This window comes from Scyliorhinus torazame, chromosome 5 (assembly GCF_047496885.1).
Source record: "Scyliorhinus torazame isolate Kashiwa2021f chromosome 5, sScyTor2.1, whole genome shotgun sequence".
Lineage (NCBI taxonomy): Eukaryota > Metazoa > Chordata > Chondrichthyes > Carcharhiniformes > Scyliorhinidae > Scyliorhinus > Scyliorhinus torazame.
This window is the reverse complement of record NC_092711.1, coordinates 245,206,916-245,226,628: the sequence shown is the minus strand read 5'-3', so window position 1 is coordinate 245,226,628 and position 19,713 is coordinate 245,206,916. Positions and strand designations below refer to the sequence as shown.

General features: G+C 46.3%; 2 protein-coding genes across 6 annotated transcripts in view; both read left to right on the top strand.

The window, feature by feature from the left end:
• Positions 1-14,250, top strand: part of trmt12 (tRNA methyltransferase 12 homolog) — a 53,415-nt gene extending 39,165 nt beyond the window's left edge. Inside the window, exons 6-8 of the mRNA XM_072505267.1 lie at positions 8,775-8,884; positions 10,080-10,237; positions 13,198-14,250. Coding sequence (XP_072361368.1) covers positions 8,775-8,884; positions 10,080-10,237; positions 13,198-13,770 — 841 coding nt within the window. The 3' untranslated portion in view covers positions 13,771-14,250. The remainder of the gene's footprint in view (positions 1-8,774; positions 8,885-10,079; positions 10,238-13,197) is intronic.
• Positions 14,251-16,533: 2,283 nt separating this feature from the next.
• sytl4 (synaptotagmin-like 4) overlaps positions 16,534-19,713 on the top strand; it is a 125,632-nt gene continuing 122,452 nt past the window's right edge. For all 5 annotated transcript variants that reach the window (XM_072505257.1, XM_072505256.1, XM_072505253.1 and 2 more), the window contains exon 1: positions 16,534-16,712. The gene's annotated coding sequence lies outside the window, so the exon portion shown is untranslated. The remainder of the gene's footprint in view (positions 16,713-19,713) is intronic.

Sequence of the window (19,713 nt, the reverse complement as noted above, 5' to 3'; positions counted from 1 at the left end):
AAAATCAGTGGATTGCTGGCTGCAAACTTATTACCCACTTCTGAAGTCCATAAGTTTTACTCCGTTTGCCAATTCATCGATGGCTTTTACTGCACTCTACCTCTGCAACTTCCTGCAACCTCAGCCTACCATCCTGTTATCCTTCAGTTCTGGACACCTACCAGCTACCTCCCCATTATTCATCACTTAACAGCAAAGCTTTCCACTATCTAGGTATGATGTTCTCGAACTCCCTCCTACTAATCCTAACGTACCAGCGGGTCGGGTCGGTCAGGTATTCAGTTGGGTCTGATCGGGAGGGTAGTCAGCTCGGGGGGATATTCGAGTGGTCTTCAGGGTAGTTGGGTCAGGTAGGGGTGGGTAATCGGGTCCGGGGGTAGCTGGATGGTCGGGAAAGGTATTTGGGTGATCAAGAAGATAGTCGGGTGGTCAGGTTGTGGGGGTAGTCAGGTGGGGCTGGGAGCACAGTCGGATCTGGTTAGTCAAGGGGGGGGGGGGTGATTTGGGGGATCAGTTATGTAGTTACCAAGATGTTCGACTTAGTTTTAATGTTAATATATCCTGGGTAACCATCCAGATAAGTACTGTGGAACTGTCTGACGTTTTCGACTCTGAGTCAGTGATATTCGCAGAGGGTCCTGGAGAGCAGGGGATTTGTCCAGTGGAAGTTGAAACTTCCCAGGCAATTCCCATGGACGTCAGCATCAAGATTTCCACAGGCTCCCAATGGGCATGTGTATTACACATCCGGTCTCTGACAATCTGGAGATCAGATATTTGACCAGTGTTTCAGGCCAAGGATTTTTTTCAGAACCTCAGGAATTATATCATCAGCTGCAAAATAGACATGCCTCAATGTGATCTCTTCAACATATTCATGTTATCTCTTCAACATGATTTAACTAATTGGATAATTTGAAACAAAAGCTTAAATTTAATGATTTTCACATTCTCAAAATGTCCAAGCTGCTTCACATTCAATGGAGTACTTTTGAAGTATAGTTACTGTTAGCTAAACAAATTGGAGAACCACTTGCACACTGCAAGGCCCAGAAAAAGCAAGCTAATGATTGATCAGATGATCTGTTTTCTGTGATTGTTGGCCAGGATATTGGGAATCTCCTTGCCCCTTTTTTAATATTGGCATGGGATCTTTTATGTTCATCTAAGATTGCAGATGGAGGCTCAATTTAATGTCTCACCTAAATATGTTCCATTCAACAGTATAACACAAAACTTGAAAATATTGTAAACAGTGAAGAACAATGTAGAACTTCAAAAGGACATGGACAAGTTGGTGGAGTGGGCAGATAGGTGACATGAAGTTCAAGCAGATAAGTGTGAGATGATGCATTTTGGCAGGAAGAACATCGAGAGACAATATAAAATAAGGGATAAAATTCTTAAGGGCTTACAGAAGCAGAGGGACTAGGTTGAATATGTTCATAGATCACTGAAGGTGGCAGGACTGGTAGACAGAGCAATTAATAAAGTACTCTGGACTTTATTGATAGTGACTTAGAGTACAAGAGCAAGGAGGTTAATCTGAATTTATACAAGTTGTTATGCTGAACTTAGACAAGACACTATTTATGCCTCAGCTGGAATATTGTGTACAGTTCTGGGTGCCACACTACAGGAAGGATGTGAACACATTGGAGAGAGTGCAGAAGAGGTTTACAAGAATGGTTCCAGGGATGAGAAACTTCAGTTATGAAGAAAGATTGGCGAGGTTGGGACTGTTCTTGTAGAGGTTAAGGGGCAGATTTGACAGAGATGTTCCAAATCATGAGGAGGCTGGACAGAGTAGTTAGGGAGTTCATAGAATCCATAAAGTGCAGAAGGAGACTGTTCAGCCCATTAAGTCTGAAATGAACCTCTGAAAGTGCACCCTACCTAGGGTCAGGCCCCCACCCTATCCCGTAACCCAGTAACCCCATCTATCATTTTGGACACTTAAGAGGCAATTTAGCATGGCCTATCCACATCTTTGGACTATGGGAGGGAGGACTGTGGAAGGAAACCGGAGCACCTGGTGCAAACCCACGCAGTCACTAGGAGAAAGTGTAAACTCCACACGGACATACAGTCACCCGAGGCTGGAATTGAACCCTGGACTCTGGCTCTGTGAGGCAGCAGTGCTAACCATTGTGCCACCATGCCGTGGGAAACTCATAAAAGGACCAAGAATGAGAGAGCACAGATTTAAAGTGATTTGCAGGACTTCCAGTTGCGGGTATGCCTAGGTAGGTCGCACGTTCAGCAGCTCCCGCCAAGAACGGATTTTGGGCCCTTTTGAGGAGCCCCAGCAGCACTTGTACGATGATTCCCAGTGTGGGAAGGTGATAGTAAGGTTCCCCCAGCACAGTATGGAGTGGACCAGGAGTGGAGCGACCAAAAAAGTGGTTTTGGAGCAGCGAAGAGAGCGGGGGAGGAAAAGCAAGATAGCGGCGGGTGGAGATCAAGCAGCGTGGGCGCAGTGGTCGCGGGAGCAGCAAGAGTTCCTAAAAAACTGCTTTGCGGAGCTGAGAGCAGAAATGCTGGCGCCAATGAAGGCATCGATCGAAAAGCTGGTGGAGACCCAGAACGCCCAAGGGGCGGCGATTCGAAAGGTGGGGCAGAAGGCCTCAGAGAACGAGGACGAGATTTTGGGCCTGGCGGTGAAGGTGCAGGCGCACGAGGCACTACATAAGAAGTGGCAGGAGAAGTTTGAGGACCTGGAAAACAGGTCGAGGAGGAAGAACCTTCGGATTCTGGGTCTCCCTGAAGGTGTGGAGGGGTCCGACGCTGGGGCATATGTAGTTACAATGCTCAACACGCTGATGGGCGTGGGAGCTTTCCCAAGGCCCCTGGAGCTGGATGGGGCTCATCAAGTCCTGGCAAGGAGGCCTAAAGCCAACGAGCCGCCAAGGGCTGTAGTGGTGATGTTCCACCACTTTATGGACAGAAAGTGCATCCTGAGATGGGCGAAGAAAGAACGGAGCAGCAGGTGGGAGAATATGGAGATCCGTGTCTACCAGGACTGGAGTGCGGAGGTGGCCAAGAAGAGGGCTGGTTTTAATCGGGCCAAGGCGGTTCTCCATCTGAAGGGGGCGAAGTTTGGAATGCTGCAGCCAGCTCGATTGTGGGTCACGTTTCAGGGCGGTCACCACTACTTTGAGACGCCAGATGAGGCGTGGACCTTTATTCAGACTGAAAAGCTGGACTCGAACTGAGGGTTTGCTGTGAGGGGGGTGTTTATTGTATTTTGGGGGTGTTCTTCTTCTGGTTTCAGGTTGGGAAGAGGGGAAATGGGAAGGGGTGAGTGGATATGATGTGGGGGCTGGGTGAGAGTGTGGGCGCCGGTACTGTAGGGGCAGGTCCCCGCTGATGAAGGGGGGGTGGAAGCCCGGGGATGGGGAGCTGGGCGAGGTCGCAGAAAAAGGAGCTGCGCCATAGGGGGCGGGGCCGGCTCGTATGGAAAGCGCAGGCTTTTTCCCGCGCTAAGGAAGGGAGGGGCGGGGCCTGGGGGTAAGGGTGGTGCTGGAGGAGAGCGCACATTGATCGACAGGGGAAGGTGGGGGGATTCCCACACTGGGGGGTCGTTGGAGTGGCCGGGGTCAGCAGGAGTCAGCTGACTTACGGGAGTGTAGTGGGGGGAGCAAAACGGCTGGGCGGTGATCTGGCTGGGTGGGGGGGGGGGGGGGGGGGGGGGGGAAACTGGGTTGCTGCTGTATTGGCCAAAGGGGAGCTGGAGTTAGAAGAGGGAGTCGGGGCGGGGGTCCGCCACCTGGGGGACTGGAGGGTGCAGGAGGCGCGGGCACGTGGCTGGCCTAAAAAAGGGGATGGCTAGGTGGGGCGGGGGGGGGCCCGCTGATAACATGGAATGTGAGGGGCCTGAATGGGCCGGTCAATAGGGCCCGGGTGTTCGCGCACTTAAAGGGACTGAAGGCAGACGTGGTCATGCTCCAGGAGACACACTTGAAGGTGGCAGATCAGGTCAGGCTGAGAAATGGATGGGTAGGGCAGGTCTTTCACTCGGGGCTGGATGCAAAGAATAGGGGGGTTGCGATACTGGTGGGGAAGCGGGTGTCGTTTGAGGCGATGAATATTGTGGCAGATAATGGAGGTCGATACGTGATGGTGAGTGGTAGGTTGCAGGGGACGCGGGTGGTACTGGTGAACGTATAGGCCGCGAATTGGGATGATGCCGGATTTATGAAACGTTGTTGGGTCGGATCCCTGATCTGGAGGCAGGGAGCTTGATAATGGGGGGGTCTCCAACATGGTGCTGGACACAGCACTGGACCGTTCCAGTTCCAGGACGGGTAGGAGGCCGGCTGCAGCCAAGGTGCTCAGGGGGTTTATGGACCAGATGGGGGGGAGTGGATCCGTGGAGGATTGCCAGGCCGGTGGCCAGAGAATTTTCTTTTTTCTCCCATGTCCATAAAGTCTATTCCCTGATAGATTTCTTTATAATCAGTAGGGCACTAATCCCGAAAGTGGAGGGAACGGAATATTCGGCTATAGCCATCTCGGACCATGCCCCGTATTGGGTGGAGCTGGAGTTGGGGGAGGAGAGGGACCAGCGCCCGCTGTGGCGCCTCGATGTGGGACTGTTGGCAGATGAGGTGGTGTGCGGGCGGATCCGGGGGTGTATTCAAAGATACATGGAGGCCAACGACAGTGGGGAGATGCAGGTGGGGGTAGTCTGGGAGGCTTTGAAGGAGGTGGTTAGGGGAGAGTTCATTTCCATCAGAGCCCATAGGGAGAAGAGAGAGAGGAGGGAGAGGGAGAGATTGGTGGTGGAGATATTAAGGGTGGACAGGAGCTATGCAGATGCCCCCGGGGAGGGGCTGCTTAGGGAGCGACGAAACCTCCAAATGGAATTTGATCTATTAACCACAGGAAAAGCAGAGGCGCAGTGGAGGAAAATGCAGGGGGCGGTATATGAGTATGGGGAGAAGGCGAGCCGGATGCTGGCACATCAGCTTCGTAAGAAGGAGGCAGCGAGGGAGATTGGTGGAATTAGAGATAGAGGGGGGAATACGGCGAGGAGTGCGGTGAGAATAAACAAGGTATTTAGGGACGTCTATGGGGATCTGTATAGGTATGAGCCCCCGGGGGGAGGGGGGGATGTGGCGATTCTTGGACCAACTGAGGTTCCCGAGGGTGGGGGAGGAGCAGGTGGCTGGTTTGGGGGCACCGATTGGGCTGGAGGAGCTGGTTAAAGGATTGGGGAGCATGAAGGCCCCGGGACCGGACGGGTTTCCGGTTGAATTTTCCAGAAAGTATGTGGACCTGCTGGGCCCGTTACTGGTGAGAACTTTCAATGAGGCGAGGGAGGAGGGGACCTGCCCCCGACAATGTCCCGGGTGCTGATCTCGTTGATTTTGAAGCGGGATAAGGATCCATTGCAATGTGGATCGTATATGCCAATTTCTCTCCTCAATGTCGACGCTAAGTTGTTGGTGAAGGTGCTCGCTACGAGGATTGAGGACTGGGTCCCGGGGGTGATCCATGCGGACCAGATGGGGTTTGTGAAGGGCAGGCAGTTAAACACACAAATGTGCGGAGGCTCTTAAATGTGATCATGATGTCCTCAGTGGAGGGGGAAGTGGAGGTAGTGGCGGCTATGGACGCGGAGAAGGCCTTTGATCGGGTGGAGTGGGAATATCTCTGGGAAGTGCTTGGGAGGTTTGGGTTCAGGGAATGGTTCATAAGATGGGTCAGGCTGTTATATAGGGCCCCAGTGGTGAGTGTGGCTACGAACCGGCGGAGGTCGGAGTATTTTAGGTTGTACCGCGGGACGAGGCAGGGATGTCCCTTATTCCCCCTTGTTGTTTGCACTGGCAATTGAGCTGCTGGCCATGGCACTGAGGGAGTCTAGGAACTGGAGGGCATTGGTCCGGGGAGGGGGGAGGAACACCAGGTGTCGTTATATGCTGATGGCCTGTTATATGTTGCAGACCCAGATGGCGGAGGTTATGCGGATCCTTAGGGAGTTTGGGGACTTTTCGGGCTATAAGCTCAACGTGGGGAAGAGTGAACTCTTTGTGGTGCATGCGGGGGACCAGGGAAGGGGGATCGACGAGCTACCGCTGAAGAGGGTGGAGAGGAGCTTCCGATACCTGGGGATCCAGGTAGCTCGGAGCTGGGGGGCCCTGCACAAGCTCAATTTGACACGGTTGGTGGAACAGATGGAGGAGGACTTCAAGAGATGGGATGTGCTGCCACTCTCCCTGACGGGTAGGGTGTAGTCGGTCAAGATGACGGTCCTCCCGAGGTTCCTGTTTGTGTTCAAGGGCCTGCCCATCCTAATCCCCAAGGCTTTTTTTAAACGGGTAAGCAGGAGTATTATGGGATTCGTATGGGGGAATAAGACACCGAGGGTGAAGAGGGTGTTTTTGGAGCGTAGCAGGGACAGAGGGGTGCTGGCGCTGCCGAATCTATGTGGCTATTATTGGGCAGCTAATGTGGCGATGATCCGTAAGTGGGTAATGGAGGGAGAGGGGGAGGCGTGGAAGAGGCTGGAGGTGGCGTTTTGTGTGGGTACAAGTCTGGGGGCGCTGGTGACGGCGCCGTTGCCGCTTCCGCCGACAAGGTACACCACGAGTCCGGTGGTGGCGGCGACTCTGAAGATCTGGGGGCAGTGGAGGCGATATCGGGGCGAGGTGGGGGCCTCAGTCTGGTCCCCGATACGAGAAAACCATTGGTTCCTCCCGGGAAGGATGGATGGGGGGTTTCTGGGCTGGCACTGGGCTGGGATTAAATGAATGGGGGACTTATTCATCGATGGGACTTTTGCGAGCTTAGGGGCGCTAGAGGAGAAATTTGGGTTCGCTCCTGGGAATGCTTTTAGGTACATGCAAGTGAGGGCGTTTGTGAGATGGCCTGTGAGGGAATTTCCGCTGCTCCCAGCACGAAGGATTCAGGACAGGGTGATTTTGGGTGTATGGGTCAGAGAAGGCAAGGTCTTGGCGATCTATCAGGAACTGCAGGAGGAGGCTTCGGTGGAGGAGTTAAAGGGTAAGTGGGAGGAGGAGCTGGGGGTGGAGCTGGATGAAGATCTGTGGGCTGATGCCCTGAGTAGGGTTATTTCTTCCTCCTCTTGCGTCAGGCTCAGCCTAATACAATTCAAAGTTGTCCATCGGGCGCATATGACAGGGGCGAGGATGAGTAGGTTTTTTGGGGTGGAGGACAGGTGTGTGAGGTGCTCGGGGAGCCCAGCAAATCATGCCCACATGTTCTGGACATGTCTGGCACTGGAGGGGCTCTGGAGGGGCTTTGCGAGGACTATGTCCAAAATGGTGAACACCCGGGTCAAGCCGAGCTGGGGGATAGCATTATTTGGGGTGGCGGATGAGCTGGGAGTGCAGGAGCCGAAAGAGGCCGGTGTTCTGGCCTTTGCGTCCCTGGTAGCCCGGCGGAGGATCCTACTAATGTGGAGGGATGCGAAGCCCACAAGCGTGGAAACTTGGATTAACGAAATGGCAGGGTTCATCAAGCTGGAAAGGATAAAGTTTGCCTTGCGAGGGTCTGTGCAGGGGTTCTCCAGGCGGTGGCAACCGTTCCTAGACTTTCTCGCGGAACGTTAGGTGGAGGTCAACAGCAGCAGCAACCCATTCCCCTGTCGTTTAGAATGGCGTTTAGTTTTTCTGTTTTGTTTAGGTTAGAGTGGGGTGTTTTCCTTACTGGCGTGTTTATTTGTTAAATGGGGGTTATTGTATTTTGTTGGAAATCTCATGTATAATTTTTGCTTGTTTTGTGCTTTATTCTTTTATTTTCTGGTTGGAGCGTTTTGTTGAAAATCGTTGAAAATTTGAATAAATATATATATTTTTTTAAATAAATAAATAAAGTGATTTGCAAAAGAAGCAAATGTGATGTGAGCAAAACCTTTTCACACAGCAAGTTGTTTGGTCTGGAAGGCACGGCCAGGAGGCAGGTTCAATCATAGAATCCATACAGTGCAGATGGAAGCCATTTGGCCCATCCAGTCTGTACCGGCCTTTGGAAAGAGCACCATACTGAAGCCCACACCTCCACCCTATCCCTGTAAACCTTTTGGACACTGAGGGGTAATTGAGCATGGCCAATCCACCTAAGCTGTACATCTTTGGACTGTAGGAGGAAACCCGAGCTCCCGGAGGAAACCCACACAGACACGGGGAGAAAGTGCAAACTCCAGCAGACAATCACCCGAGGTCGGAATTGAACCCAGGTCTCTGGAGCTGTGAGGCAGCAGTGCTAACGACTGTGCCACCATGTCACCCCAATCGAGGCATTCAAGAGGGCTTTGGATGATTACTTGAATGTGTAAGGGTATGGAGTAAAGCCAGGGGAATGGCACTAAGTCATGATGCTTGTTTGGAGAGCCTGTGCAGACATGATAGTCTCAGTGGCCTCCTGCGCTGTAATAATTCTGTGATTCTGTGAGTACTTTGGGGTTGTTGATCTTTTGAGCCTGGGACCCAGTTATTGGCAGATTTCAAAAAATGCATGCTGGAAATTAAGGCATCAAGTGGTGTGAAATTATCCTTACATAGTAAGCTTTATTTAGATGGAACTATTTGCTCTGATGGGTAGTATTGCTTGTTAATGATGGAGTGATGGCATTGTCCGTGGATTTGGGTCTGTCTCTGATGTTATCTGTGCTTTGTGATATGTGGGGATATGTTGTGTAACCTTTGCAGTTATATTCTTTTCTGAAAATATTTTTTGCTCTTAAAGCGATCATTCTGATCACATAAAAGCCGTACTCCTAATGCTCAAGCCTCATGTTCTCTTACCAGGTACACATTTGATGTCACCAAGTGCATGTTCTCCTCAGGAAATATCACCGAGAAGCTTCGGGTCAGCTCTTTTGACTGCACAGGGGAGGTGGTTGTGGACCTGTATGCAGGTAACTGAGAGTTACTGGCACGTACACAATGGGCCAAATGGCCGCTGTCTGTGCTGTATGATCTTACAATGTCTTAACATTTGTAACGAGGGAAGGTACCTTCTATTTCTGCAACATTACAGGTAATTTGAAGGAAAACCAAATCCATTTCATCAACTCATTTATTTAATTGGCACTCACTTGGCAAAATTCCATTTTGCTCTTCAGTTCAAGGAGCTTAATTAACATTGGAATATAGTTTACTTTAAAGAATCTGCCCTTTTAAACATATTCTGTTAATTGAGTTTTCACACCATCAGTGAATCTTCTCATACAGTGTCCCTGATGGCATTTATTTAAACAAAAGAATTAGACGTGAACTCCAGGAGATGACAGCGGTTTTAGTTGTGTATGCATATTATGTATTTGATATGCATTTCTGATGTTTTGGTGTTTATTGTACAAATACTTACCTCTCCAGTTTGCCCTTACTACCAAAGGTAAGAAATTCAGGCAGTTTCACACAATGTTTTGACCATTCAAAGAATCAATTTATTAGTTTATTTTCATTTTTCTTTAGTATTGAAGGTGGGACAGGTTGGAGCTTGGAATATTTTATGCCTTTCTGTGCCCAATACACTAACATATGTGCATGGTGCAGTTGTTTTGGAGTCTCTGTTTATAACTCCTCAGCAGAAGATTCAATAGCTGGGTCCATACAAACCCACAATTAAAACAAGCAGCATATTCCATTACCAATGGCAATCTCACTCATCTTTTGTATTGTAATCCAGATGCCACTGCTGACAGAAGTGCCTGTGTAATCCAACTCTTTGGTGATACTACCTCAACTTGCCTCAGCAGTATATGACATTTCACAGACGAAGAGAGACTTGTATTTCTGTAGCACCTTTCACAACCTCAGGACATTCCAAAATTGTTCTACAGCCATTGGGTACTTTAAAGATTAGTCATTGAAGTGTAGTCACTCTTGTCATATGGGGCTCTGAATATGAGTATTTCAATTGAAAAGTTACTCTATGTGATGACACTCAGAAAGGGAAATCATACACATAATGCACTGGTACCAAAAATATAAGTTCCATTAAAATAGCTTCATATTTTGTGAATTGTGTACGAGTAATTTGGTCTCATTAGTTTAGTACAAATGTGGCAGATAATGACAATCTCCCTCTGTTAACTCTTATCTCTGCAGGTATTGGTTATTTTACGTTACCATTTTTGATGCATGCAGGTGCAGCATTTGTCCATGCCTGCGAGTGGAACCCACATGCGGTTGCTGCACTAGTAAAGAATCTGGAATTAAACAAAGTGTCACATCGCTGTAAAATCCACAAAGGTGACAACCAGCAGGTACTGTTTGATATGCCCACTTTTCTCACTGATGATCTTCTGTTCGAATCTTAAAGTGTTTTCAGTGTTAGGGCAGCCACAGCAGGATAAATCTTGAGGAGTCACTTAACCCAAGGATAAAGCTCATGGGTGTCTCTTCCAAATATTCATCCTAGACCTAGTTCCAGGTGCCTTCTATCTTTAAAACTCTGATGCATAGTTGATAGATATAGATTATTTGACTTGAGGCACGGTAGCACTGTGGTCAACACTGTTGCTTCACAGCGCCAGGGTCCCAGGTTCGATTCCCACATGGTTTACTGCTTGTGCAGAGTCTGCAAGTTCTCCCGTGTCTGCGTGGGTTTCCTCCGGGTGCTCCGGTTTCCTCCCACAAGTCTCGAAAGGCGCGCTGTTAGGTGAATTGGACATTCTGAATTCTCCTCTGTGTACCCGAACAGGTGCCGGAATGTGGCGACTAGGGGCTTTTCACAGTAACTTCATTGTAGTTTTAGTGTAAGCCTACTTGTGACAATAATAAAGATTATTATTAACTCAGAATGGAAGGTATGCATTTAAATTTAACATGCTATAAGTGAGATGAGTTCGGTAGGAACTCTTTGACCTCCTATTCCCAAGAAGTGTAGAACAGGCTGAGGCTCAGGCAGGAGTTCAGTTGATTAAATATCTAGTTGGAAATAGGATTGGTAATAATAGGGATTGGCATTTACTGGGTTAATCTAATGTTCCATATGACAGAATGGTGCTTCTGTACAGAGGGCCAGGAGTGCATGGGGTGTGTGTGGTGGTGGTGATAAGGTCAAGAGCTTATTAACTGGGGGTGACATATTGAGGTGATATTTTTAACTTTTGCCTTTTGGGGCTCAGGGAGATTTTATGTATATTTCCATTGAGGAGATTTATTGGGTGTAATGAAGTTAATGATAGGTAGTTTATACATGATCAATGGAATCGAGTGGGCTTGGTAGGTCAAATGTATCCTTTGTTTTATGTTTTCCTAAGTTCCTGTCTAAACCCTGAAGTGAAACTAAGCTGCAAGGACCCTGAAGTATATTTTTTTTTTTTGGAAAAATATTTTATTGAGGCATTTATATTATAAATTTTAACAGAACCACACACCAAGAAAAAAACCCACAGCCAACATGGCTTACATAAACAACACCAATGACAATTCCCCACAAGTACAGCCATTCCTAGCTTTGATGTTGGTGTGTCTGACCAAATTTCAGACCAATTGCGCTTTTAAAACCCATGAGGAATTGCTATAAATCTGAATTTAGAGAATGGAGAGGAGGAAAGAAAGATCAACATTGAAGAGATGCAAGGATTATTCTTAACTACCACAATTAGAATTTATGACTCCTTTAACAGTAATTTCACTGACCCTTGCAGTTACATTCTTTAATAGTTACTTCACCAACCCTGAAAGTTGCACTCTTCTTTAAGAGTCACTGCAGCAACCCTGAGAACAATACCGTCTTTAATTCTGATTATCCTGTTGAATGCCCATTATCAACTATTGTGTTTGTGTAACAATGTATTATTTTTGTAAATTTCTTTTGCAGTATATAAAAAGTTCAATTTCAAAATGCTAAACATTTTTACACTATGTCATTGACGAACAAGAAATATTTTTTACTGTGACAGTTTAATCTCACTACAGTATACAAAGGGCATTATATTTTCTGAAACGTATTTGCTAATTAATGTCAAAACTGTTTTTTAATATAATTGGACCTGGGCAGCCTCCGGGCGGACTGATGGAATAAAAGTCTACTTTCTCTGTTGCCAGTAAGGGTCCTATATTCCATTCCAAAGTTTTCGATAATTTTGTTCATATGGTCAATCTCAGTTACATAGGCCATACAATCGGTTGTGTGAGAAAAGGAAGCATTACACATCAGTGTCGTAGAAAAGTATTGACACTGTTGGAGCCAAGACGGAATTTTGAGTTGGAGAAAGTTATGGCTTTGGAGAAAAGGGATATACCCCCTCTAATTTGTTCATGACACCTCTGAGAAATTCCACCAATGAGACACAGGATCATGTTACGTGACACCAGTTGTGTCACCAAGCGAGCCATCTAAATGTTGAAGGTGTGCTTCAGGAGACTGGAGAGATCTAGAAATGCCCTCCAGTATTCACCAATAGGGGTGTGCACTGCATTGCACAACAGAGAGGATTGCAAATTGAGCAGGACAAAGACGTTCATTGGTCACGTTATGATGAGGAGATTGTAGAGGAGGAGGATGAAGTGGGGTCAGACCAAATGCGAACATTGCTGCCAAGGATAATCCTAATGTCATGAAGTTTCACCTAATGTAAAAGGTTAAAATGAAATCCTGCGGTCTGCTCCCAACACCAGGAATTTACCATCTGGACATAAGGCAGTTTGTTGGGTACTGGCTGAGTGAGGCAATGGATGAATGGTGGAAGCACTTTGAGTCAAGTCCCCACTTTCAAGCTCCCATTCACCATCGTCCCTCTCCTGAGCCAGTGCTATATCACTTCAACACTGCTACGGACCAGCTTGGTGAAGATCAGGCACTTATATGATCATCTTGTTTGACCCTCCTATATGGCTGAGGTCATTGGTATGAATGGACTTATTTGATAGTCTATACTGAAGCTGTATGGTGGTGGCCACACTCTCCTCCTCATTCATTCCCAAGTTTCCTCTGCCACTAGCTCACCAGTGTTCACGCTGGAATCCTCATCCTTTCATAATGGAGAGTGTGTTTTGCCACATAATTTTCCTCCACTCTTTGTGGTCACCTGGACCCATAAAAGTAGAAAAGCAATCTGTTCCCACGCATCCATCTTGGGCTTCCAAGTCTGCTACTGTAAGGTGGGTTAGATCAGCTTAATAATCTTTGTTTTGATTCTAATTTTCATATATATAATGAGATGTTTGAATTTTTCCTTGGTTATAAATCCATTACTGAACTCCTTTCTGTTTTTAGCTTCCTCTACGTAATCTGGCAGACCGAGTGAATTTAGGACTCATTCCAAGTTCAGAAGAGGGATGGCCTATAGCATGCCAATTGTTGAGAGAGAATAGAGGAGGAATTTTCCACATTCACCATAATATCAGCCTGTATGCTGAGAACAGAGGTGCAGCCGTTGACAGGAAGAATCTTGTTGAAGGCCGTTGTAAAGAACAGGAACAGAGTTTAACAGCAATGCTTCCAGCTTCATGGACTGAGAGGACTAAGTCTAGCTCCGACTCTACAACTCCAGCATTCACATGTTTATGTGCTAAAGAAAGCATACTCAACTCCAGGTGGAAGGGACCAGGCAACAGGTTAAAAGTTGAAACAAACTGTGGGACATATTGTGAAAAGAGGATATTTATCCATCCGGAATGGCAAGCTTGGGCAGAATCAGTGGCATTAAGGATTAAGAATTTATTAGAAATTCTCCATCAAAAGCAATGGCGGACAAACATCTTGCATATTGAGCATGTGAAGTCTTATGCACCACACATTGATCATGTTGTACTGGACTTGGAATGTAGGCCATGTGATGAGAATTAATATCCTGCAAGTGCAGGCCCTTTCACACAGATAAGGTTGAGAATCTGAAAATATCTGTTCATGTGTTTATCCATGTTATAAAGGTGGTTTAAGCAGCTTTTAATCTCCTTTTAAAAACAAAGTTGTAAATCCCAGTGTTGTGATGTGGTTCACTTCTCCAATGAGTTTGGAACGGCAGAGGTCTGGGAGCATGTTATTTGCTCACCATCTCATAAGCATCCTGCTGGTGCTGTTAGAATTTGTCTTCAACTGGATCAACCAAGGAATAGATTAAATTTATTCCTAACCCTGCCAATCAATGATGCTCGTCTGGATTCAAGTGGAGAAGTAAAACAAAAGCAAAGACATTAAGTAAATTGGACCTCACAAATCTATTTTGTTAACAGGTACAGATATTTTGAATATCTCCAACAATGCTTGAGTAGTCAAACAAATATCCTTGTATCCTTCAAACCTATTAAATTGAGAACATTTGCTGAACTTTGAGAATGGTGGTGATTATTACTCACAATCATGGTGCTATTTCAATTCCTGAATGGCGAGATGTGATGATTCATGCTTCATCTTGGACTTCTGTGTTTGTCTTTGTACTCGTTCGTTGGCTTTGTCACCTCCTCTTTCACACTGTCTCACATTCACTCAGATGGCTAGCTGCTCCACTGCATTGCCAACAGTTTGCTGGATTTTCCTTTTCGTCCTTCTCTGCAAGTCTGAGTTGCAATTGCTAGGCTGCTGACCTCTCCAATCTCCCTTGAACTCTGTAAACTTGCTTTGTTGCTGCTAATTGCCAAGGTTGCCAAACTTTTGCGAATGCTGAAGGAAGAAACAGCTAACTAAGCAGCTCAGCCTCAGGCTCTCATATACATGCACAGAAGACACGAGAGGAACAGAAAATACTGTCATGATATTCTGAATCACCTTTTGTATCATTACATATTTTCCTTTGTATAATTATTAGTTAGATTATATCAGATACACAGCATAGAAACCGGCCATCAATATAGTCAATCGATGCCAGTGTTCATGGTGCACTCAAGGCTCCAAACTTTTTCACCTAAATTTATCAGCGTAACTTTTAATAATCAGTTAGCTCAGTTGGCGAGATGGCTGGTTCGTGATGCGGAACGACACCAACAGCGTGGGTTCAATTCCCATTCCGGCTGAGGTTATTCATGCCCTCAACCTTGCTCAGATTCCTGTTCACTGTTACTTTGACTTAACTGTCTTCCTGGGAGATCATTTTGCCCTATTCTCTGGTTTTTGGGACTTTCCTTTTGTTCTTTTGGGAAATCTGCTCTCTGCAGTTCCCTGTCCTGTGTTTCTCTTGGCACTAGCTTACAACTATCTCAAAAGCTCTTGCTGTCTCATGGTGGCCCCACATTACTAAGCAACAGCCTAGTTTTTCTTTTAAATCCTAATGTCGTAAAACACTCATTACAATGCAGGCATCTGAACCGAACTGAAGTTATTAACCCTTTCTTAATCTATAGAGAAACACAAAATTAAGCTTAAATTTTGTGATTGGGCAACATTTACTGAACAATCCTTAGCTACACTAACAACCAATCTTAATTAGTCAAGCTCGTAGCGTGCTATGCTTACTAGAAGTGACATACATTCATATGTGTTGACCCATTCTTTGAAAACCAGAAAAATATGTTCAAACAATGCATATTTTCTTTTTAATTACCTGGGTGATCATACCCCATTGCTGTCTCCATGGTATAATGTTGGCCAATCAGAATTGACTTGCCAACTAATTGGCACCCTTTTCTATAAGTTGTGATTGTTTGAAATTTGGCACTCTAGGGTTTATCCTCGTGAGCAATACGAAAAAGCTTCAGCCTCCAGCAATATTCAAGTTCTGTAAATTCAAAGGTTTCGCAAATTAATTTAACCAGGAAATTGGAGAAATTTTACTCCAAGCATGGTGAGAATGCCTCAATCTCAAGAACTGGTGCACAGTAGCATTGTGGGTAGCACAATTGCTTCACAGCTCCAGGGTCCCAGGTTCGATTCCAGCTTGGGTCACTGTCTGTGCGGAGTCTGCACATCCTCCCCGTGTGTGCGTGGGTTTCCTCCGGGTGCTCCGGTTTCCTCCCACAATCCAAAGATGTGCAGGTTAGGTGGATTGGCCATGATAAATTGCCCTTAGTGTCGGGTGGGGTTGTTGGGTTGTGGGGATAGGGTGGAGGTGTGGACCTTGGGTAGGGTGCTCTTTCCAAGAGCTGGTGCAGACTCGATGGGCCGAATGGCCTCCTCCTGCACTATAAATTCTATGGTGGAGGCAAATGGTGTGGATGCTGGCAAAAGGAAAATGGAATAGAAAGGATAACTAAAATACTGAGATGAGAGATGGAACGGGGAAACACTGGTGTAGCTTATAATTAGCACAGATTAGTTAGGTCAAATGGCCTGTTTCTGTGCTGTATATGGATCAACTTCTGGGTGACTTTAGAACCTTAGCTGATAACTAGTTGCAAAGGTATCATTTTCAAAATCTGTAAAGTTACATCCACTTCTTTGACCCGTGGATTACTCGGCAAAAAAACACTTTCTCCCACAGGTGGCAATGTTCTGATTGCAGCTGCGTTGGTTGTGCCTTTCCTCCACTTTCCGTGTTATGTATGGCACAGTTTCATGAGTGCTGGTCACACCTTTACCCACGAGCAGGGGGTTTGGTGATGTGTGTATAGTTCAGCCATTAGACCAAAGAGGAGGGCCAATGGGGGCTGTGCAAAGACTGGGCCGGAGTCCATAGGGAGGAGCGGGATTGGGAGGGCGTGCCGCCGCCGCCAGGCGGCTGGATCGCTTTGCCGAGCCTCCAGCCAAATAGTTCCTCAAACTTTCGCTTCCGGAACCAACGGAAGAAGCCAGGAATCCGAGAGAAAGGATTAAAAAATCCTTTCCGAGAGAGATTCGATTGTGTCCTGTATCCTAAAGTAAGTGAAACTTCTTTCAAGTGGCGGATTGTGCGTGTATGATGTTGGGCTCCGACTACCTGAGTTGGGCACATTGTCATTCTCAGGGTCTGTGGCAGCAACTGAAACTATCTTCTAACTTTTCAACGCGGACAGCGGCGGAGTCCCGTAGTAGGGTCGTTTCCACCAGAAACTCTCAATCTGGACTGTAGGTTTAGTTAATTCACAAGGCACGAAGGTCAGGATGTCAGAAAATATCTGTGTATATAATTTGGGAGTGCGGCAGCCAGGAGGATACAAACGTAAAAGGGATAATAAAAGGAATAGTGTGAGAGTGATTGGGAGTTTTGCGGAAGGGACAACTGGACAACCAGGACGGCGTGTTCAGTGCGAGGAGGGCACTGAAGAGCAGGCCGAACGGTCTCTTTCATTTAATAAATTTAGAGTACCCAATAATTTTTTTTCCCAATTAAGGGGCAATTTAGCGTGGCCAATCCACCTAACCTGCACATCTTTCGGTTGTGGTGAAATCCACGCAGACATGGGGAGAATGTGCAAACTCCACAGGGACAGTGACCCAGGGCCGGGATCGAACCCAGGTCCTCAGCGCCGCAGTCCCAGTGCAAACCACCGTGTCACATGCCACCCAGGCCAGGGTCTCTCTTAATCCCCACCTCCCAACCTGGGCACTGAGATTGTCTAGTGTCCCATTCAGGTATTAACCATCTACTATTTATTTTTTGATGTCAGACTTTCATATTACTGTCAAGACATTTCAGTGATTTTACTTATAAACACAATTTAAAAAAAAAAATTTTGTCATCCTTAGAGGCAAATAATGACTTTTAAGTGCTTAAAAGGAAAGCAAAGATAGATGGGACGAGGATGAGTTTGATTGGGTATTGTCTCACTGACATTCAGGGTGTGTGCCAGTTAAATGGATGTAATAATCTTTATAAGTAGAAAGCTGCCTGTCTGTTCAGTCAAAGGCTGACTTCTAACCCTGTTCGAAGGGCATACAGAGAGAGTAGTAAGAAGTCTTACAACACCAGGTTAAAGTCCAACAGGTTTGTTTAGAATCACTAGCTTTCAGAAGGAGCAGTGCTCCGAAAGCTAGTGATTCGAAACAAACCTGTTGGACTTTAACCTGATGTTGTAAGACTTCTTACTGTGCTCACCCCAGTCCAACGCCGGCATCTCCACATCATACAGAGAGAGAGAGAGAGAGTGCATGAAAACATGTGAAATGGTAGAAAAATACAAGAACTCCCTCTAATTATTGTGAAGGAATTTGGAATTCAAGGACGGCACCGCCTTTAGACAAATGGCAAAATTAGGAGTCAAAATGTTTTGTTGTTTCAAAAATACTATACTTCAATATTCTGAATGAAATAGAAATTAATATTTCCAGGTTTTTCCTGAAGTTTTTGCTGGTAATTACATGTATTTTAAGCGGTTATGTTGTATACAGTATCCATAAAATGGGGGATGTTAATGCTGGAAAATGGGACACTTGAATTGCATCAAACTAAGGCCCATCCACCAGATTCAAAAGAATAAAAGAGAGTCGTGAGTCTTTGGAATTCCCTTCCTGAAAAGGTTGTGAAAACAGAGTCTTTGAATATTTTTAAGGTAGTTTCTTGGTAAGTAAGAGGGTGATAGGTTATCAAGAGAAGGTGGATTGCAGATTTGAGGTTACTGTCAGATCTTATTGAACGGTGGAGCAGGCTCCAGGGGCTGAATGGCCTACCCCTGCTCCCAAGTTCGTATAACAAGGGGCATCAGGAGCTGCTGATTAGGTAACGCTCATTTAAAGACTTGAAAACTGGAGGCGGTGACCAATCCCCGTTTTGATTAACATTGATTAGTTGGAGGTTCATTTCCTACTGACCCATCAATGTGTCCGAACTCACATGTTAGAAACGCAGCCTTTATTGTGCTAACCATCCTGCTGCCTCTCTGGGCCAGGTTTGTGCTGTGGACCCGTGCTGGTTAAAAGTTGGATTTAGACCATTCCAAAATTTTTCACAAGGCCCTTTACAACTGAAGTAAAGGAAAGTCGGAGCTGAATTCAATCCAAGGTCTCAGAAGTGAATCACAGAAATTTGGAGACTACTTGATCCATCAAGGCTTTGCAAATATTAACTTCTGAATTGGACTTTTCTCCCCATTCATTCAGTAGTATGCACTCTACCTGAAGGCAGGCCCTTGGTTCATTGTCTGCTGATGCTTCATCCTGAGATGTTTACTTGGCAGCTTGTTTCAGTGGTGGTTTACCATTGCCTTCCACTCTCAGGGGTGGGGCAAGGAGGCAGGTTCCACGTCTACCTCAGCCAAAGCAGGTATCAACCCCACACAGTTTGCATTATTCTGAACTATAAGCTAGCCATCTAGCTAATTGGCCTCAGCTTTCCCCCCCCAGATCCTTTCGTATACATCCTTTTCAATAGCAACTTTAGTAAAACCTCCATGTTATAATATGTTTGTGTATCAACTAAAAAAAAACTTTATTCCAGCATTAATCTTGAGCCTAAGCCTCCTGATTACCAATTTACAAAGTGGAAATAATCTCTTATCTTTTCTCCATAACCTGATCCTGCAAATGATACTGCCTTAGCCTTTCCTGTTTCAGTGAGCAGAAGCTATTTTCTGAAATAATTCTTCACAACTATACTAGCTCATTCCTATATCATGGTGGCACAGTGGTTAGCACTGTTGCCTCACAGCAACATGGATCTGGGTTCAATTCCAGCCTTGGGTGACTGTTTGTGTGGAGTTTGCACATTCTCCCCATGTCTGCGTGGGTTTCCTGTGGGTGCTCCGGTTTCCTCCCACAGTCCAAAGATGTGCAGGTTAGGTGGTTTGGCCATGCTAAATTGCCCCTTAGTGTTCCAAGATGTGTAGGTTAGCTGGGGTTACGGTGATTGGGCGGGGGAATGGACCTGGGTAGGGTGCTCTTTCAGAGGGTCAGTGAAGACTCAGTGGGCCAAATCATCTCCTGCAGTGTAGGAATTCTATGATT